Source organism: Danio aesculapii, chromosome 18, assembly GCF_903798145.1.
Source record: "Danio aesculapii chromosome 18, fDanAes4.1, whole genome shotgun sequence".
NCBI classification, from domain to species: domain Eukaryota; kingdom Metazoa; phylum Chordata; class Actinopteri; order Cypriniformes; family Danionidae; genus Danio; species Danio aesculapii.
This window is the reverse complement of record NC_079452.1, coordinates 11,533,579-11,554,027: the sequence shown is the minus strand read 5'-3', so window position 1 is coordinate 11,554,027 and position 20,449 is coordinate 11,533,579. Positions and strand designations below refer to the sequence as shown.

Sequence of the window (20,449 nt, the reverse complement as noted above, 5' to 3'; positions counted from 1 at the left end):
AACACGTCTACAACTATAAAAATCATGGTTTTATCAACTGCGATAAAACATCGTTTTGTCATTTAAAGCAATTCTGAGAAACTATCAGCATGAGAGTATGTAGAAACATGGTACATGTAGTACAAGGAAACAATCAAAGCACAACATATGTTGACTGATAAAGATATCGAAACTGACCTCAACATGTAGACCTGGATCGCTCAGTTAGATAGGTCGGTTGATACCTGCGCTGAACCTTTTGATGTGGGTTCGAATCCTGTTGATGACATGTCAATTATAATTATTTCTTTGCATTAATTTTGGTTATATACTGTTCTGCCACACAAATGTTAAAATCAATAATGTTTACACTGACACCCAGTAATAAGAATCTTTATTTGGTGTGGGCATGTTTTGTTGCTGTGAAAAAGTGACGAATCAGCCAATCTGATAGTTTACATCTGGAAAGGGGCACCAGTTAACACCAGTTTACTTTTAAGAGTCCTCAAGCAGATGTTTACACTGTGTAGACTTGACATCATGTCCACAATTAAAGCGTACAAGTGGCCCTCGTTAAAACATTGAATTCATTGATGGAGTGATGCAGTATGTCTGGTGTTTCCGTCTGGTCTGTGTCCTTTATAAACTCCAAACACCGACCACACGTAAAGTAAAATGCGTTAAGCTGCTCATGTGTTTGCCACAAATCGGGCAAAACATCACTCCACAGCAGTCCATGTTCTGTCACCATAAACTTTATTTACGCCATGTACTTCACAGCACGAATTTACCGCGCTCACCAACAACAACAATTTCCCCCCGTGTCACTCCCGGTGTGTGGTACGTTCCCTTTCCGTAAAGAATCTGTAATTGTAAATTGGTTTCGGGACTTGTAAAAGTGTTTTGCGTTTTAATTTTTTTTCTAAAATGTAAATTTGTCTCGTCCTTGCTAAAATTGTTTTTTTCCTATGTAATTGTGAGAGAGAGGAATATGGGGCGGCTTGTGTCAAGAAATTTGATTGATGACGGCCACGCCCCTTTTAGGCGGGACTTCCGGTTTAAGCCCCGCCCCTTTTTAATATACATTTAATAATTCCGGTAATTAGATTCTTATCAGTTTAATTAAAATAATAATTCCGGTAAATAGATTCTTATCAGTTTAATTAAATGAATAATTCCGGTAATTAAATTATAATTCCGGTAATTAAATAATAATTCCGGTAATTAAACAATAATTCCGGTAATTATATTCTTATCAGTTTAATTAAAATATTATTAATTCCTGTAATTAATTCTTAATTGTAATATTAATTTAAAAATAGATATTATAATATTAATAATTAGATTTTAATCAAATTAAATAAAATATATCAACCGTTATTAAAACCATATTTTAATTATTGTACTACATTAAATTATATTTTAAATATTGTACTACATTATATTATATTTTAATTATTGTAATACATTATATTTTAATTATTGCAATAAATATAATATAATTATAATTATATACTATTATACACTATTATATTATACTAATATATTATATTATATTATATTTTAATATAATTAATAAACTATTAGTATCTCCCATGTGGTCTTGCCTGCGCTCTGGTATGACCATACTGGCTCGATGTGTATGTGTGTGTGTGTGTCTCTGGTAGGGGTGTGGGCCTGGCTCTGACTGTGTGTCTGTCTTGGTAATTTGAAGACGGTTGAAGACTGCTTGTGAAAGATAGAAGACATATCTGATGACTGTTACAATGCAATCGCTATATGCTACTATGTGATAAGAGAACGTAATGGTTGCGCTTGTTTAATAAACGCGAACGTCCGCTTACATGGCTATCAGTCAGTGTGGCTCTTACCGGCTGTTTAGGCATGGGTGTGTCTGTGTGTGAGCGATGATAAGGTAAACTTATCCTTTAGACAGCATCCCGTCAACTATTTGTGAAAGATATATATCAGAAATGGAGCATGTATCTGATTGATATGTTGATAGGTGATTAGAAAGTGTGCTGATATTGCATATCTATATATTCACATGCAGCCAACTGTGTGCATGTGTGTGTGTGTATGCCTGGGTCTGGTTGTGTCTGCTTGAATTCACGACGCAGTATTTAATGAATCTGCCTTTATTATTGCTCATTAATGGGTTATGTTGTTTTCACATTATTACTACATTAAACTAATACATATTTTAAGACAGACAAAAGATCATCAGTCATATGATTTTAATGTATCTTTTATCGAAACCATCTAATTAAAATATATTTACAATATTAATCCAGCAAATAACAAATCTTAATATGTATTGACGTCAAATTATCACACCTTGTAAAACAATTTATCTAAAAATGTAATGTTCTAAACTGTTGGTTGAAAAACACAGATGTAAATTCCAGTTGTCTTTGTGATTAATGAAAAGTTTTATTATGAAAAACATTTTAAACTGAATGTTTTTCTTTTGACTAACACATTTTCAGTATATTTACATGCATGTTCTGTATTTTATGGCACACATTGTAGTATAATTAATCTAAAAACGTAATGTTTTGCACACTGGTCATCACTGGTGTAGATTTTAAAATAAATGATTTAAAATAAAAGATTTACTAAAAGGTCTTATCAGTCTTTAGACAGTATTGTTATTTCAGTTTCAAAAGGTAAATAACATGTATTACTCATAGTAATTGTACTGCTCACAATTGAAGCCAGGCAACTTAGTTACGGAATTTTAGATTCAAACTGATTTAAATTCCTTGAAAATACTTGACAATATAAAGAGAAATATAGAGATTATTCCGAATATAAAACAAAAATGTAAACAAAAATGATTTCCAGTTTATCTAAAACAGTACAGCTCTATCCCTTAGTTAACTTTACTTAATGTTATACAGTAAAATGTATTAGTTTATCTACTGGATCCACCATTTATGTTCACATAACAGTGTTAAATCAAGTAAGCCTACACATTTGTCAAAATAAGTCAAGTTTAAAGGTAGTTCTTATAAGTAGACAGAGCAAATGATGCTTTTCTTTTACCATTAGATTTAGATGAATCAAGATTATTGATACTACACACATTTTGTAGTGAGTCTATATGTTTCTTTAAATTGAAGGTTTTTTCATTGACATACACATTGTCAAATTAACAATCTAAAATCAAACAATGTTTTTTCACTCTGAATATAAAACGTTATCACACATAAAAGTGATGTTTAAAATACTATTCATTAAACTTAACGCATGACTAGAGTTTTGTTTTTACAAGCCAGAAACATTGAGCTAAATCAAGCTTTTGATTTTGCACTCTGTTGCACTTTTTTCAACACAAAATGTAAGCTTTTTATGCATCTGCTAAAAATCTGTAATTTTGAGCCACTGTCAGTGTTTGTATGTTACAAAGCATACATGTTTTTAAAACTGTCAGCTCTCAAAAGTTACTTATTGTTGTTCCCTTTCTTCTGGAGTTTTTAAGAACAACATTGCAGGGGCTTCGTCAAACATAAGATACATTTCAAACATTAGATTCATACTGACACACAAGTCTTTGTAAAATTTAAGAGAGAAAATCAGTAAGAAAAAGATTAAAACAAGAATAGTTTCATTTGGGGGGAAAAAAAAGTGATAATATGAAATACATTGGTTACACCAATATGGTCTAATGGTTAGAATTTCTGGGTTTTATGATATGGGAATATTTTTAAACTCTAATTTGTCCCAAGTAACATTAATAACAACACTTAGCCACAGTTATTTGTATCGTAGTTGAATGCTACACGCTATACTGTCAACAAAGCACATTAATATCAAAGAGTAAATACATTTTATTTTAAGAATACTTTGCAGTAAACTTTAATGAATGAATTTTATCAATCTTTTAATGCAGAATGTTTTTGAAACCACTGTCATCTGACCAAATTATTTGACCTAATTCAAGCGACTGTTTTCTGTTGCACTTTTTAACACAAAATGTCTTTGCAAACTTTTTGCATATGTGTTAAAACTCTCAAAGCATCTGTTATGATGCATACAGTAAAAGACACAATAACCATTTCTACTGTCAATGATATTTTGTTGTCTAATTCTTCACAATATGTTTTCCCAAGAACTATGAATCTACAAAACTAAATTGAATACTTGCCACTAAATCTGCATTAATATCTTTTTGCGACAGTGTCTAAGGTACAGTGTATTAGAACTGTATTCTTTTCAACTGTCGTAAAAGTTTGAGTTGTAAATGTTTTGGTTTTAAACCAGAGACAACCAACAATATTATGTATACCTTTTGTTCATACAGTTTTTCAAATGAATGAGAAATTATAAAATTGTACGTCAGTACTTCTAGATTTAAAACTAAATTGGGTGACAGTTTTTAGTTTGTCTTTCTAAACTGACTACAAAACCGTTACACGTTAGAACTGTGTGTTATTATGGGTGTCTTAAACGTCAACCAACTTTAATAAATGATCTACAGTTTATACCTTTATGCTTTAAACAAGTAACCACTCTTTGACACACTATGCAACATTTTAATTTTGTAATTATTTAAATATACATTTGGCATAATTACAGGTCTTAAATCAATTTCTACAATGTTTCTATGATTGTTACATGCCATCATGTTTTGCGTCTAGCTCATTTTCTAACTTTTTTACAGGAAAGGCATAGACACTTTTCAGAACAAGCAATAGGTCATTTATACCGCTAGACTTTGAATGCACCAATTAACACATGGCCACTCTTGCAAGTTTACTTTAAGTTATAACGTTTGTATGTAAACCTGATCCTGTGTATGAAAACCACCTATGACTAGGTTGGGTAATGAAATGCCAAGCAGGTTTTTTTTCTTTATAAATGCTTGTAGAATTTAAAATCTACTTGGTTACATTAAAACATTTTACTTGTTTAACACAAAATCATAAGTTTACTTAAGCTGATAAACTTTTTCTTTCAAGCAAATATACACTGAAATAGAGTAGTGCATAATGAACAAACATGGATTGCATAGGAATAATAAAGGCAAATCAACTAAGAAAAAAATATATGTATATACAGTCATACATTGAAGAAAAACAGGATACACCAGAACACTGTAACGACATTACTGAATATCTAACCAGCAAAGAAATTCTACTAAAAGCATTCTGTCGTGTTCAAGAATGTGGTTGGTCAAAACTTCCACAATCTCAGCTATATTTGCTATTTTGTTTTGTGAAAGCAGTGACACACAAATATCTGTTATATATGTAGACATGCATAGAACCTGCGTTACTCCCATCTCATCATTCCATCCAGTCAGCACCTCAAGAATTTTTGTAATGGTTGCACAGACAGCATCATTGCTACGAACACACAGGTGAGTCAATTGATTTATCGTATCGCCCCATGAGTTTAAGGCACCTCTCACAACGTCCATTTCTCTCTTGAGATTTTTCACACGTTTGCCATCTCCTGCACAATCATGATTAGAATCAAACGCATCATTGATGATCCTCTCCAGAAGAAAGACCATACGGTCCCTATAATGCTGTTTAAACATGTCGTCCACAATAGACCTCATTTGACAATCAAAAGCAGGGTCGCACTTGCACTCAGGCCTTTCATGCGCATTAGAGTCAGCATTTTGAAAACAATAGCAATCCGCCATTTTTGCAAGGGGCTGTCAGAAGAAATCAGAAAATAATTGTTTAGAAAACTTTTTTATTTAATCACAATACAAAGTTTGTACCATAATCTGTGTAGAACATGTGCAGTAGTACCTTAAGGATGCTGCTGTTGTCCTTAAGCAGCAATAGTTCAGTCCTAATAGCTCAGTGCAAACAAGACCAAAGTAGGCACTGTGGTCCTCAAAGTTAGTACCTTTTTATGTCTTTAATCTTCTTTTTACTCCTGATCAATGGGTTCTTGTAGAAAGTTCTAGGGTCGGTGACTGTGCCCAAAAGCATTACTCCTTGGTAGCTAGAAGTAATAATGGGCGCTTTATCTACACATTCAATCAGGTCCGCCTTCACTTACTGGGGCGGTACTATGAACATCTGCCATGGTGTCATAAAAGTCATGAATAAACATTTAGTTAACATCTTTTATTTAAGACATAGGCGTGATGATGTAGGGATACCTATTTTGATTAAACAAAATAAAAAATACAGGATCATACCGTAAATATATTCACAATGAAATATTTTAGAGAACTAATATTCTAGAATTTTTTATTTCATGGAAGTTTTAGGTTGACAAAATATAATGCTTAGCTGAAGACATTTCAAAAATGGTTGCCATACAAATGGACAATAAAATTTATTTGAATGTTTTTACGCAAATATGTACACGCTTTTCAACATTATTCTGCGGTCTGAATTGTTCATTATAGTTGTTTATTTGGTTTCCTATTAGGGCTCAAAGCAGTCACATATTTAATTAAAAATTAGCATCTTTCATGATAGTGTTCTTTTTAAAAGAATGATTGAGAAGAAATACGCTTACATCTACACTTACATATTCGTTTTCGAATTAAAAATGTAACGATACAAGACACGCTATTTATTTTAAGTGAAATATACTTGTAAGAAAATACAGTTACATTTATGAAATAACCCATATTCCATAACTTATTGCAATGCCTTTGAGGTAAAGAAAGAGAGAGTTTAAGAGCCGTTATCCATAATTGGTTATTAGATTAAAGTTATTTTAAAAAGTCGAGTTTGGTTAAAAATCTAGGCCTACTTAAATTGGATCTGTTAAAACATAAAGAAATTAAAGTTATGCAGTATACGTTCTGGTGACATTTAAACATACACTTTAGCATCACTATAGTATAGATAATATACGAGTACCAACATTCACCAATTTGATACAAACTGTACCAAAACTGTTTGCATATGTTTGTTGCCGAGTAGCAATAAGTATTTTTGTTTTATTTCTATGTTATGTGATACTAAACCTTGTTATGTGAAACCTATCATTTTAGTGATATACTTATAATAAAGTTGAAAAAACAAGCTAATAAATTTAGTTAAACATCATGTGCTTGACATTTTAGTAAATAGTTAAAGCTACTGATTGTGCTAATTGAATATTTAGCATTTTGAAAGGTAAATATGTGTCAGGGTATGTAAAGCTGTCGCCTCTGGCTTGTTTGGTTGTGATTGGTGGAATGTTTCCACAAACTGAAATTTTAAAGTGTTTTTTATTCACTATTCTGCAACTTTGATGCAATCTACACTGTAAAAGAAATATACAAAAGTACATATCATGCTGTTTTGTAAAAGCACACAGACATGTCGCCAAAAACATGCACTTGCAACCGCTTCCTGGGACAAACCACTATCACAAATTATTCTGTCTGAGCTGTTAATGTACTGTAGGTTTTAAGTTTATTTTTATTGAATCTATTACAAACTTCTTCTTAAGAATTAATGAATAATTGTTTTTTTTTCCGATATTGTCAGAACATCCAAGTGATTGTGGAGCAAACACATTTAAGTAATTTAGGGTTTCTCACTTTTTAAAGTCAATAAAATTAAAATGTAACATTTAACCTAATAATTAAATAATATACATGAAACTTAATTTTCAGAATGTACATAAATTTATCCTATAAAGTATTTCACGAGAACCCTCCCCCTGTGATAGTGATTACAGCTTACATAAAAAAAGACATTCAGCTTCAATTCAAACTACAGAAATTCACTCATCTGATATTGTCTACTATTTAATTTGTAACTGGCATGGTATTTATTTACATTATTTCTGTTTTCAAGTAAACATTTATCATATTACTCGGGGTCAAAATCCTGCTTGATGAAATTACCAAAATATGACCATAAATAACTTACACAATGAAATGACTGTCTTTATGAACATGTTTAAATTATATTGTCACATTTTTAGATTGGTTTTTGAAAAAGTTACAAGCTCACAGATGTAAAGTACTTGAATAATGTTAGCTGATTGGTGTACTGAAGTATTTATTAAGTATCTATTTGACTACAATTAACAATAAACCTCACTTAAGTAAATATTAAACTTGTAAAAACAGAAAAGGTTTAGTTATTTGTCCTATGCTTGTTCATTGTCATATGCTTACAAGGTTATTACAGTTTGTGTTCTAAGTACTCCTTTTGATTGATTGGAAATTTAACATATGCCTACGTTATTTTTTGTGTACAGACACAAGTATTAAGACAGAGAATAAATTTGTTTTAGTTGACTTACAGTAACTGAAATTAATTGCTGCGAAAAATCCTAAATTGTCAACGAACATGTCAAATGTCAAATCTTTATAAAAGACAGTATTCTTATAATTACACAAATTTAACTGCTTACTGCACTGAAAAAAATATAAAATGAAAACACAAAAACATAAAAAGTATACTTGCAGCTAGACAAAAGGCCAGTATACTTCAAAGCACTTAACAATTTGCTATCTTGAAATGCCATATTTTGAAAATACTAAATTTTGTATATTTTAATTGTAACTAAATTGTACAGCATAATCTCTAGGGTATTTAATGTACATTTATGTGCTATATTGGATCAGCAACAAGTATATTTTGACCATAAGTTCATTACATGTTTGATTAATGTTTGAAGCCTGCGTTATTTTTATTACAAATAAATATGAACTTTTTCAAAACCCACAAGTAATCGAACATTGCACTTATTCTGAGAAAAAATGCTCAGCGATTACTTCAGCTGTTGCCAAAATGGCTACTACAAATTGCATGTCATGTTTTCAATAACAAACTATCCCTAGTGACTATTCTTATAAGATAACAGGATGTACAAATAAAAATGTTATAGTTAGCGACTTGTGCTCTTAATGTTTACTACTGTCACACTTGAAAATATACTTTTACAGTATACTCTATGCTAAAAAGAACACCATAAACATGAAAATATTGACTTTTTTGCTTTTGATCCCACAAAAGGCTTGACTCTAACAATTCAACATCTGCACAAGTTAATTCAAAGGTTTTACAACTTTAAGCATGATGAATAATTTATATTTAGTGCCTGTAGTTTGATAGTTAAATACAAATAAACACAGACAGTTCTAAAGCATGATAAAGCATTGTATGTCGTCCATTCATGCTGTGTGGTGACAGATTTTAAAGTTTAAACAACAATCTATAAATTCATTATTGTTGTTACTTTTACTATTACACAAGTACTATTTAAATCTAGCACAATTTTTTTACTCAAATATGTATTGTCCAAACGATTATACCCTTATATGTGTACAATGTTCACCACCCTGTTTAATCTTTCACTTGTATAGTATTTTTGAGTACGTTTTAAACCTCTGAACACCAACATGACATATGAGACTAGTTGTTTTCTGCTATATACTCATCTATTACACTTGAAATGTGTACATCACTGTACATAGTACAAATAGTCAGTTATTTGTAAGCTGTATGCTTACATCCTGACCAACACATTAAAATATTACAGATTTTCAGCAATACAAAAGGTTTGTCCCAGGAAGTGCATTTTTTTTTGGCGGCATGTCTGTGTGCTTTTACAAAACAGCATGATATGTACTTTAGTATATTTCTTTTACAGTGTAGATTGCATCAAAGTTGCAGAATAGTGAATAAAAACACTTTAATATTTCAGTTTGTGGAAACATTCCACCAATCACAACCAAACAAGCCAGAGGCGACAGCTTTACATACCCTGACACATATTTACCTTTCAAAATGCTAAATATTCAATTAGCACAATCAGTAGCTTTAACTATTTACTAAAATGTCAAGCACATGATGTCTAACTAAATTTATTATCTTGTTTTTTCAACTTTATTATAAGTATGTCACTAAAATGATAGGTCTGAAAATAGATTTAGTATCACATAACATAGAAATAAAACAAAAATACTTATTGCTACTCAGCAACAAACATATGAAACAGTTTTGGTACAGTTTGTATCAAATTGGTGAATGTTGGTACTCGTAGATTATCTATACTATAGTGATGCTAAAGTGAATGTTTATATGTCACCAGAACGTATACTGCATAACTTTAACTTCTTTATGTTTTAACAGATCCAATTTAAGTAGGCCTAGATTTTTAACCAAACTCGACTTTTTAAAAAAACTTTAATCTAATAACCAATTATGGATAACGGCTCTTAAACTCTCTCTTTCTTTACCTCAAAGGCATTGCAATAAGTTATGGAATATGGGTCATTTCATAAATGTAATTGTATTTTCTTACAAGTATATTTCACTTAAAATAAATAGCGTGTCTTGTATCATTACATTTTTAATTCCAAAATGAATATGTATGTGTAGATGTAAGCGTATTTCTTCTCAATTCTTAATTCTTTAAAAAGAACACTATCATGAAATAAGCAAATTTTCAATTAAATATGTGACTGCTTTGAGCCCTAATAGGAAACCAAATAAACAACTATAATGAACAATTCAGACTGCAGAATAATGTTGAAAAGCGTGTACATATTTGCGTAAAAACATTCAAATTTATTTGATTGTCCATTTGTATGGCAACCAGTTTTGAAATGTCTTCAGCTAAGCATTATATTTTGTCAACCTAAAACCTCCATGAAATATAAAATTCTATAATATTAGTTCTCTAAAATATTTCATTGTGAATATATTTACGGTATGATCCTGTATTTTTTTATTTTGTTTAATCAAAATAGGTATCCCTACATCATCACGCCTACGTCTTAAATAAAAGATGTTAACTAAATGTTTATTCATGACTTTTATGACACCATGGCAGATGTTCATAGTACCGCCCTAGTGAGTGAAGGCGGACCTGATTGAATGTGTAGATAAAGCGCCCATTATTACTTCTAGCTACCAAGGAGTAATGCTTTTGGGCACAGTCACCGACCCCAGAACTTTCTACAAGAACCCATTGATCAGGAGTAAAAAGAAGATTAAAGACATAAAAATGTACTAACTTTGAGGACTACCTATGGTCTTGTTTGCACTGAGCTATTAGGACTGAACTATTGCTGCTTAAGGACAACAGCAGCATCCTTAAGGTACTACTGCATATGTTCTACACAGATTATGGTACAAACTTTGTATTGTGATTAAATAAAAAAGTTTTCTAAACAATTATTTTCTGATTTCTTCTGACAGCCCCTTGCAAAAATGGCGGATTGCTATTGTTTTCAAAATGCTGACTCTAATGCGCATGAAAGGCCTGAGTGCAAGTGCGACCCTGCTTTTGATTGTCAAATGAGGTCTATTGTGGACGACATGTTTAAACAGCATTATAGGGACCGTATGGTCTTTCTTCTGGAGAGGATCATCAATGATGCGTTTGATTCTAATCATGATTGTGCAGGAGATGGCAAACGTGTGAAAAATCTCAAGAGAGAAATGGACGTTGTGAGAGGTGCCTTAAACTCATGGGGCGATACGATAAATCAATTGACTCACCTGTGTGTTCGTAGCAATGATGCTGTCTGTGCAACCATTACAAAAATTCTTGAGGTGCTGACTGGATGGAATGATGAGATGGGAGTAACGCAGGTTCTATGCATGTCTACATATATAACAGATATTTGTGTGTCACTGCTTTCACAAAACAAAATAGCAAATATAGCTGAGATTGTGGAAGTTTTGACCAACCACATTCTTGAACACGACAGAATGCTTTTAGTAGAATTTCTTTGCTGGTTAGATATTCAGTAATGTCGTTACAGTGTTCTGGTGTATCCTGTTTTTCTTCAATGTATGACTGTATATACATATATTTTTTTCTTAGTTGATTTGCCTTTATTATTCCTATGCAATCCATGTTTGTTCATTATGCACTACTCTATTTCAGTGTATATTTGCTTGAAAGAAAAAGTTTATCAGCTTAAGTAAACTTATGATTTTGTGTTAAACAAGTAAAATGTTTTAATGTAACCAAGTAGATTTTAAATTCTACAAGCATTTATAAAGAAAAAAAACCTGCTTGGCATTTCATTACCCAACCTAGTCATAGGTGGTTTTCATACACAGGATCAGGTTTACATACAAACGTTATAACTTAAAGTAAACTTGCAAGAGTGGCCATGTGTTAATTGGTGCATTCAAAGTCTAGCGGTATAAATGACCTATTGCTTGTTCTGAAAAGTGTCTATGCCTTTCCTGTAAAAAAGTTAGAAAATGAGCTAGACGCAAAACATGATGGCATGTAACAATCATAGAAACATTGTAGAAATTGATTTAAGACCTGTAATTATGCCAAATGTATATTTAAATAATTACAAAATTAAAATGTTGCATAGTGTGTCAAAGAGTGGTTACTTGTTTAAAGCATAAAGGTATAAACTGTAGATCATTTATTAAAGTTGGTTGACGTTTAAGACACCCATAATAACACACAGTTCTAACGTGTAACGGTTTTGTAGTCAGTTTAGAAAGACAAACTAAAAACTGTCACCCAATTTAGTTTTAAATCTAGAAGTACTGACGTACAATTTTATAATTTCTCATTCATTTGAAAAACTGTATGAACAAAAGGTATACATAATATTGTTGGTTGTCTCTGGTTTAAAACCAAAACATTTACAACTCAAACTTTTACGACAGTTGAAAAGAATACAGTTCTAATACACTGTACCTTAGACACTGTCGCAAAAAGATATTAATGCAGATTTAGTGGCAAGTATTCAATTTAGTTTTGTAGATTCATAGTTCTTGGGAAAACATATTGTGAAGAATTAGACAACAAAATATCATTGACAGTAGAAATGGTTATTGTGTCTTTTACTGTATGCATCATAACAGATGCTTTGAGAGTTTTAACACATATGCAAAAAGTTTGCAAAGACATTTTGTGTTAAAAAGTGCAACAGAAAACAGTCGCTTGAATTAGGTCAAATAATTTGGTCAGATGACAGTGGTTTCAAAAACATTCTGCATTAAAAGATTGATAAAATTCATTCATTAAAGTTTACTGCAAAGTATTCTTAAAATAAAATGTATTTACTCTTTGATATTAATGTGCTTTGTTGACAGTATAGCGTGTAGCATTCAACTACGATACAAATAACTGTGGCTAAGTGTTGTTATTAATGTTACTTGGGACAAATTAGAGTTTAAAAATATTCCCATATCATAAAACCCAGAAATTCTAACCATTAGACCATATTGGTGTAACCAATGTATTTCATATTATCACTTTTTTTTCCCCCCAAATGAAACTATTCTTGTTTTAATCTTTTTCTTACTGATTTTCTCTCTTAAATTTTACAAAGACTTGTGTGTCAGTATGAATCTAATGTTTGAAATGTATCTTTATGTTTGACGAAGCCCCTGCAATGTTGTTCTTAAAAACTCCAGAAGAAAGGGAACAACAATAAGTAACTTTTGAGAGCTGACAGTTTTAAAAACATGTATGCTTTGTAACATACAAACACTGACAGTGGCTCAAAATTACAGATTTTTAGCAGATGCATAAAAAGCTTACATTTTGTGTTGAAAAAAGTGCAACAGAGTGCAAAATCAAAAGCTTGATTTAGCTCAATGTTTCTGGCTTGTAAAAACAAAACTCTAGTCATGCGTTAAGTTTAATGAATAGTATTTTAAACATCACTTTTATGTGTGATAACGTTTTATATTCAGAGTGAAAAAACATTGTTTGATTTTAGATTGTTAATTTGACAATGTGTATGTCAATGAAAAAACCTTCAATTTAAAGAAACATATAGACTCACTACAAAATGTGTGTAGTATCAATAATCTTGATTCATCTAAATCTAATGGTAAAAGAAAAGCATCATTTGCTCTGTCTACTTATAAGAACTACCTTTAAACTTGACTTATTTTGACAAATGTGTAGGCTTACTTGATTTAACACTGTTATGTGAACATAAATGGTGGATCCAGTAGATAAACTAATACATTTTACTGTATAACATTAAGTAAAGTTAACTAAGGGATAGAGCTGTACTGTTTTAGATAAACTGGAAATCATTTTTGTTTACATTTTTGTTTTATATTCGGAATAATCTCTATATTTCTCTTTATATTGTCAAGTATTTTCAAGGAATTTAAATCAGTTTGAATCTAAAATTCCGTAACTAAGTTGCCTGGCTTCAATTGTGAGCAGTACAATTACTATGAGTAATACATGTTATTTACCTTTTGAAACTGAAATAACAATACTGTCTAAAGACTGATAAGACCTTTTAGTAAATCTTTTATTTTAAATCATTTATTTTAAAATCTACACCAGTGATGACCAGTGTGCAAAACATTACGTTTTTAGATTAATTATACTACAATGTGTGCCATAAAATACAGAACATGCATGTAAATATACTGAAAATGTGTTAGTCAAAAGAAAAACATTCAGTTTAAAATGTTTTTCATAATAAAACTTTTCATTAATCACAAAGACAACTGGAATTTACATCTGTGTTTTTCAACCAACAGTTTAGAACATTACATTTTTAGATAAATTGTTTTACAAGGTGTGATAATTTGACGTCAATACATATTAAGATTTGTTATTTGCTGGATTAATATTGTAAATATATTTTAATTAGATGGTTTCGATAAAAGATACATTAAAATCATATGACTGATGATCTTTTGTCTGTCTTAAAATATGTATTAGTTTAATGTAGTAATAATGTGAAAACAACATAACCCATTAATGAGCAATAATAAAGGCAGATTCATTAAATACTGCGTCGTGAATTCAAGCAGACACAACCAGACCCAGGCATACACACACACACATGCACACAGTTGGCTGCATGTGAATATATAGATATGCAATATCAGCACACTTTCTAATCACCTATCAACATATCAATCAGATACATGCTCCATTTCTGATATATATCTTTCACAAATAGTTGACGGGATGCTGTCTAAAGGATAAGTTTACCTTATCATCGCTCACACACAGACACACCCATGCCTAAACAGCCGGTAAGAGCCACACTGACTGATAGCCATGTAAGCGGACGTTCGCGTTTATTAAACAAGCGCAACCATTACGTTCTCTTATCACATAGTAGCATATAGCGATTGCATTGTAACAGTCATCAGATATGTCTTCTATCTTTCACAAGCAGTCTTCAACCGTCTTCAAATTACCAAGACAGACACACAGTCAGAGCCAGGCCCACACCCCTACCAGAGACACACACACACACATACACATCGAGCCAGTATGGTCATACCAGAGCGCAGGCAAGACCACATGGGAGATACTAATAGTTTATTAATTATATTAAAATATAATATAATATAATATATTAGTATAATATAATAGTGTATAATAGTATATAATTATAATTATATTATATTTATTGCAATAATTAAAATATAATGTATTACAATAATTAAAATATAATATAATGTAGTACAATAATTAAAATATAATATAATGTAGTACAATAATTAAAATATGGTTTTAATAACGGTTGATATATTTTATTTAATTTGATTAAAATCTAATTATTAATATTATAATATCTATTTTTAAATTAATATTACAATTAAGAATTAATTACAGGAATTAATAATAATTTAATTAAACTGATAAGAATATAATTACCGTAATTATTATTTAATTACCGGAACTATAATTTAATTACCGGAATTATAATTTAATTACCGGAATTATTCATTTAATTAAACTGATAAGAATCTATTTACCGGAATTATTATTTTAATTAAACTGATAAGAATCTAATTACCGGAATTATTAAATGTATATTAAAAAGGGGCGGGGCTTAAACCGGAAGTCCCGCCTAAAAGGGGCGTGGCCGTCATCAATCAAATTTCTTGACACAAGCCGCCCCATATTCCTCTCTCTATTGTGTCTTATGATAGGTAAAAATGTTTTTCAAAATGTAAATTCGTCTTGCTTTGTAAGTGTGTTTCACACTTTGTAATATTGTTTTGCACTTCCCAACCACCGTAGTTTAGAGCATAGGTCTCAAACTCATTTCCTGGAGGGCCGCAGCTCTGCACAGTTTTGCTCCAACCCTGATCAAACAGAGCTAATCCAACTAATAAAGGTGTTCATGACTTTTTTTAACACCGAAAATATTTGCAGCTGTGTTTGATAGGGTGGGAGCAAAACTGCGGCCCTCCAGAAATTGAGTTTGAGACTCATGGTTTAGATAGTATTTGGTCCCTCTCAAAATTGAGTTAAAGTTACTCAAGTTAATGAGACAATGGAAGGAATAATTAGGCGATGATTGAGCACTGATGATCAACACCTGCTGTTAATAAGCAGAAACACAGAATAGTAACACAAAAGTCACAGCCTTAGATGAAATAAGCTGAAATATAAAACATTGAATCTCTCAAAATCTCAGCAGAGGATCATTAAGCAACTCCACAGACAACAGCTTTTTTATTACCTACCTGTTTGCCCTTATTTTAAGAGGGACCAAATACTCTCTGAACTGAGTAAGTTTTACTCTGAGGATTTTGCTTAAGATCTTTTTTCAATTTGCTGGTGTTTTTTTTTGTAACTGCACATATTTTCTTAAATTGCAGCATGTGCAATTGAATCTTGAATGGAACTAAAACTAGATGTCAAATTTTCCCCAATTTTCAGAATTTACTTGTGGAGCAACTAACGATTTTAAGTTAGTATTTAATATATTTACAGTACATTTGCATGCTTAATGGCTGGTTAATGGTTACATGCTGGTGAACAACATATACAGTTGAAGTCAAAATTATTAGCCTTCCTGTGTTTTTTTTTTTTTTTCCCTTTATCAAATATTTCCTGAATGATGTTCAACAGAGCAAGGAATTTTCCAGGGTTTTTCCTATGTTTTTTTCTTCTGGAGAAAGTCTTATTTGTTTTATTTCGGCTAGAATAAAAGCAGTTTTTAATATTTTAAAAGCTATTTTAAAGTCAATATTATTAGCCTCCTTAAGCAATATATTTTTTAATTGTCTACAGAACAAACCATCGTTATACAATGACTTGCCTAATTAATCAAAATTGCCTAATTAACCTAGTTAAGCCTTTAAATTGCACTTTAAGCTGAATACTAGTATCTTGAAAAATATCTACTAAAATATAATGTACTTAATTGTTATTAATTAATTATTAAAACTATTATGTTTAGAAATGTGTTGAAAAAATCTTCTTTTGGTTAAACAGAAATTGGGAAAAAATTATACAGGGGTGCTAATAATTCAGAAGGTCTAATAATTTAGACTTCAACTGTATATGCTAGTTTTTTTGTGTATTTTACATTTAAATGTTGTTTTTCTCTGCAGATTGGAACAGCAGAGGCTGGAACAGCAAGAGAGAGAGAGACAAGAAAGAGAGAGACAAGAGAGAGAACGGCAGGAAAGGGAAAGACAAGAGAGAGAAAGACAAGAGAGAGAACGACAAGAGAGAGAACGGCCAGTAGCTTCAGGTCAGCAGAAACTCTTTTACCTCAGTGGACATGAGTTTGCACTTATTTCTGAGTAAAGACCAGCAAAGGTGTTTTTATGGTCTATGAGGGGTATAAATATAGGAAAAGACAAGATATCCCTTTTTGGTTTCTGCATCAAATTAAATTTACAAAAGTGAATTTTATATAAAAAGAAAAGTTTAAAGTGTCTTCTGTAATGTTTGAAATATTTTCTTTGAAAGTACAAAATCGGTAACACTTTTACACACTTAATCATTTATAAAGCATTAGCAAATAGTGAATTCATTATCTGTTAAGCATGTCTACATTAATAGACATTAGTAAGCAGTTTATAAATACAGCTACAAATTCTGTATTCTTGACTTATAAGAACATTTATATTGAGCTTGATGATTGTATTTTCATGCGTTGTTATTTATTTATTGTTCATTACTAAATTCAGTATTGTGTTATTTACAAACCATTTGTATTTAAGAGTAGTTGGTGGCTTTTAAGATCATTCAGAATGAGTTAGTAAATGATTAATAAACAATTGAAATCAACATTTATATATTTTATTATTCAGGCATACAGTAATGGTTACTATGCATATTAAAGGGCCATGAAACCCCCGCCCCCCTACCCCCAGGGTGACTCAGCAGGGTGTTTTCACACCTCTAGTTTGAAAAAGTCAGGGGGTGTGTCCAGCTTTGTTAGGTGGGAATGTCGAGTGGTGAAAGAGGGAAGGGTTTGCATGAAAACGGGAGTTTCAGTACGTGCACAAGCTGATTTTCACAACGGCAACACAAACACAGACGCATTGGAGAAAGACGTTGACTACATTTACATGGACATCAGTAATCAAATTATTTGCCAAATTATTAATTTGTTGACTTAAACTGCAGTTTGGCACTTTCATTCAGGAACATTTCATGCATGCCCCCCGTGACAAACAAGATATTGGATGCGAGGAACTGCTGGAAGAGTGTTGTTTTAATGGAATGTTTGATACCACACAGGATACGATGTATGGGAGAAAAAAAAACCTCTGCATTTCTTTGTAACTTAGATGCACTCGGTAGGTAGCGTCAGAAAGCCGTGTGTGTGTGTGTAGACTATCCTGTCACAAAATGCAGCAAAAATCCTACACGACGGTAATAGTTTGATAAGGTGTTTACATATTTACATTCAGAGAGCAGCATTTACAGCGGATCTTTCAGTCCATAATATTGTAGTGATATTAACGTACTGTAAACTTAGTAACTAAATAATTTTGACTAAGGTATGTCTTTAAAAACTGAAAGAGTACTGCTGACAATACGAACTAACTTTGCCTCTGAATAAACATAAATAAAGAACACTGATTACACACTTACACAAACTGGAACTGCGTTTAAAAGGAGACGAGCTGCAAATTCGGATTTCACCATTTCCAGATGCGAAAACCTCTCCGGTAAAAATTTTCATAAACTAACGTTAACTAACATGAACAAATACTGTAGTAAATGTATTGTTCATTGTTTGTTCATGGTAGTAAATGCATTAATAACATTATCTAATGAACCTTATTTTAAAGTGTGACCCATTTACTTACACATTATGAATGATCTTAAAATATCAACTATTATTAAATATCTAGTTTGTAAATAACACAATACTTAATAAAACAAATAATCATTAACAAAGTACGAAAATGCAACTATTAAGCTCATTATACATGTGTTTATAAGTCAAGAATGCAGCATTTGTATCTGCAGTTATAAACTGCTTACTAACGTCTATCAATGTACTGTAGAGTTTATACTTAACAAATTATGAATTAACTATTTGCTAATGCTTAATTAATGATTCAAATTGTGTAGTTATTATGAACATAGTTACTATAAATAATACTATAAATAGTTAAATAGTTATTAAAATATCTAATTACAAATTTTACCATTACCTCTTTAAAATAAACACAAATGAAATAACTAGTCCTAAAAATCTATTTGTTTTCTAGGCATATTTATTTAAATATGATGCTGTTAATAATTGTGGTTAACCATAATGTATATACACTTAAAAATATGGTAATATAATATTTGCCCATAGCTTGAGATTCACAGATGTTCTTTTTTTATTTATGCCTACATATTGCATTATGTGACCTTGATATCTTGCACAAACACTCAGCTCATTACCCGCATTATAATTATGTAACCAAGCCAGACTGTTAAAAATAGCAATAAAAGTAACTTTGTTCAACTTTTTGAAGATCATACTCCCATAATGTAATCTGTTAATGTAAATAAATGGAAAACATCCACGAGTCACTGATATTTATATAGATAGTTCACCCAAAAATGAATAATCTTCCATCATTCGCTCACCCTTCAATTGTTTAAAGCCTATTTGACTTTCTTCTGTTGATCACAAAAGAAGATATTTAGTAAAATGCTGGTTGCTTAAACCAGAGGTTTCCAAACTTTTCAGCCCACGACCTCCAAAACAAACAAAATAAGTGCCTCACGACCCCCAATATCCTCAGAAACCTTGCATGCAACGGTGCACACACAACAATAGGCCCAAGTCTATTCTTCATTTAATTTTTTGAATGCATTTGAGTGATGTAAATGTGTCAGAAAGTTTAACCTGGTGCCATAAAATCAGCCTGCTGCATCTGACGCTATTGCTGCGTCTTCAATATAATATAATCACCCTAGGGGGCGCAATCCAATAGAACTAGCAAAATAAGCTACTATAGTAACTAAATAATATATATTAACTACTTTTAATGGGTAAAATATGGTAATTCTAATGGTTTCATAAAATTAATTAGACTTTTGTAATTTACCAAAGACACCAACCCTCCCCCCCTCCTCCCCCATTGTCTCACAGCCTCTCGGGTGGTCTCGAACCCCACTTTGGAAACCACTGGTTTAAACCCATTGACTTCCATAGTAACTTTATTTCCCACTATGGAAGTCGTTGGGCTATCAGCATTCTTCAGAATATCTTCTTTTGTGATCAACAGAAGAGGAAAAACTCATAAAGGTTTATGGGGGAATAAATTATGAGGTAATGTTCATTTTTGGGTGAACTGTCCCTTTAAGAGTT

The 20,449-nt window shown here is 31.4% G+C and overlaps 1 protein-coding gene across 2 annotated transcripts in view; it reads left to right on the top strand.

Moving 5' to 3' along the window:
* The window catches only part of vaspb (vasodilator stimulated phosphoprotein b), a 115,857-nt gene that overhangs the window by 74,977 nt on the left and 20,431 nt on the right, over positions 1-20,449 (top strand). For both annotated transcript variants that reach the window (XM_056478057.1, XM_056478055.1), the window contains exon 5: positions 17,229-17,371. In XM_056478057.1, the coding sequence (XP_056334032.1) occupies positions 17,229-17,371 (143 nt within the window). The remainder of the gene's footprint in view (positions 1-17,228; positions 17,372-20,449) is intronic.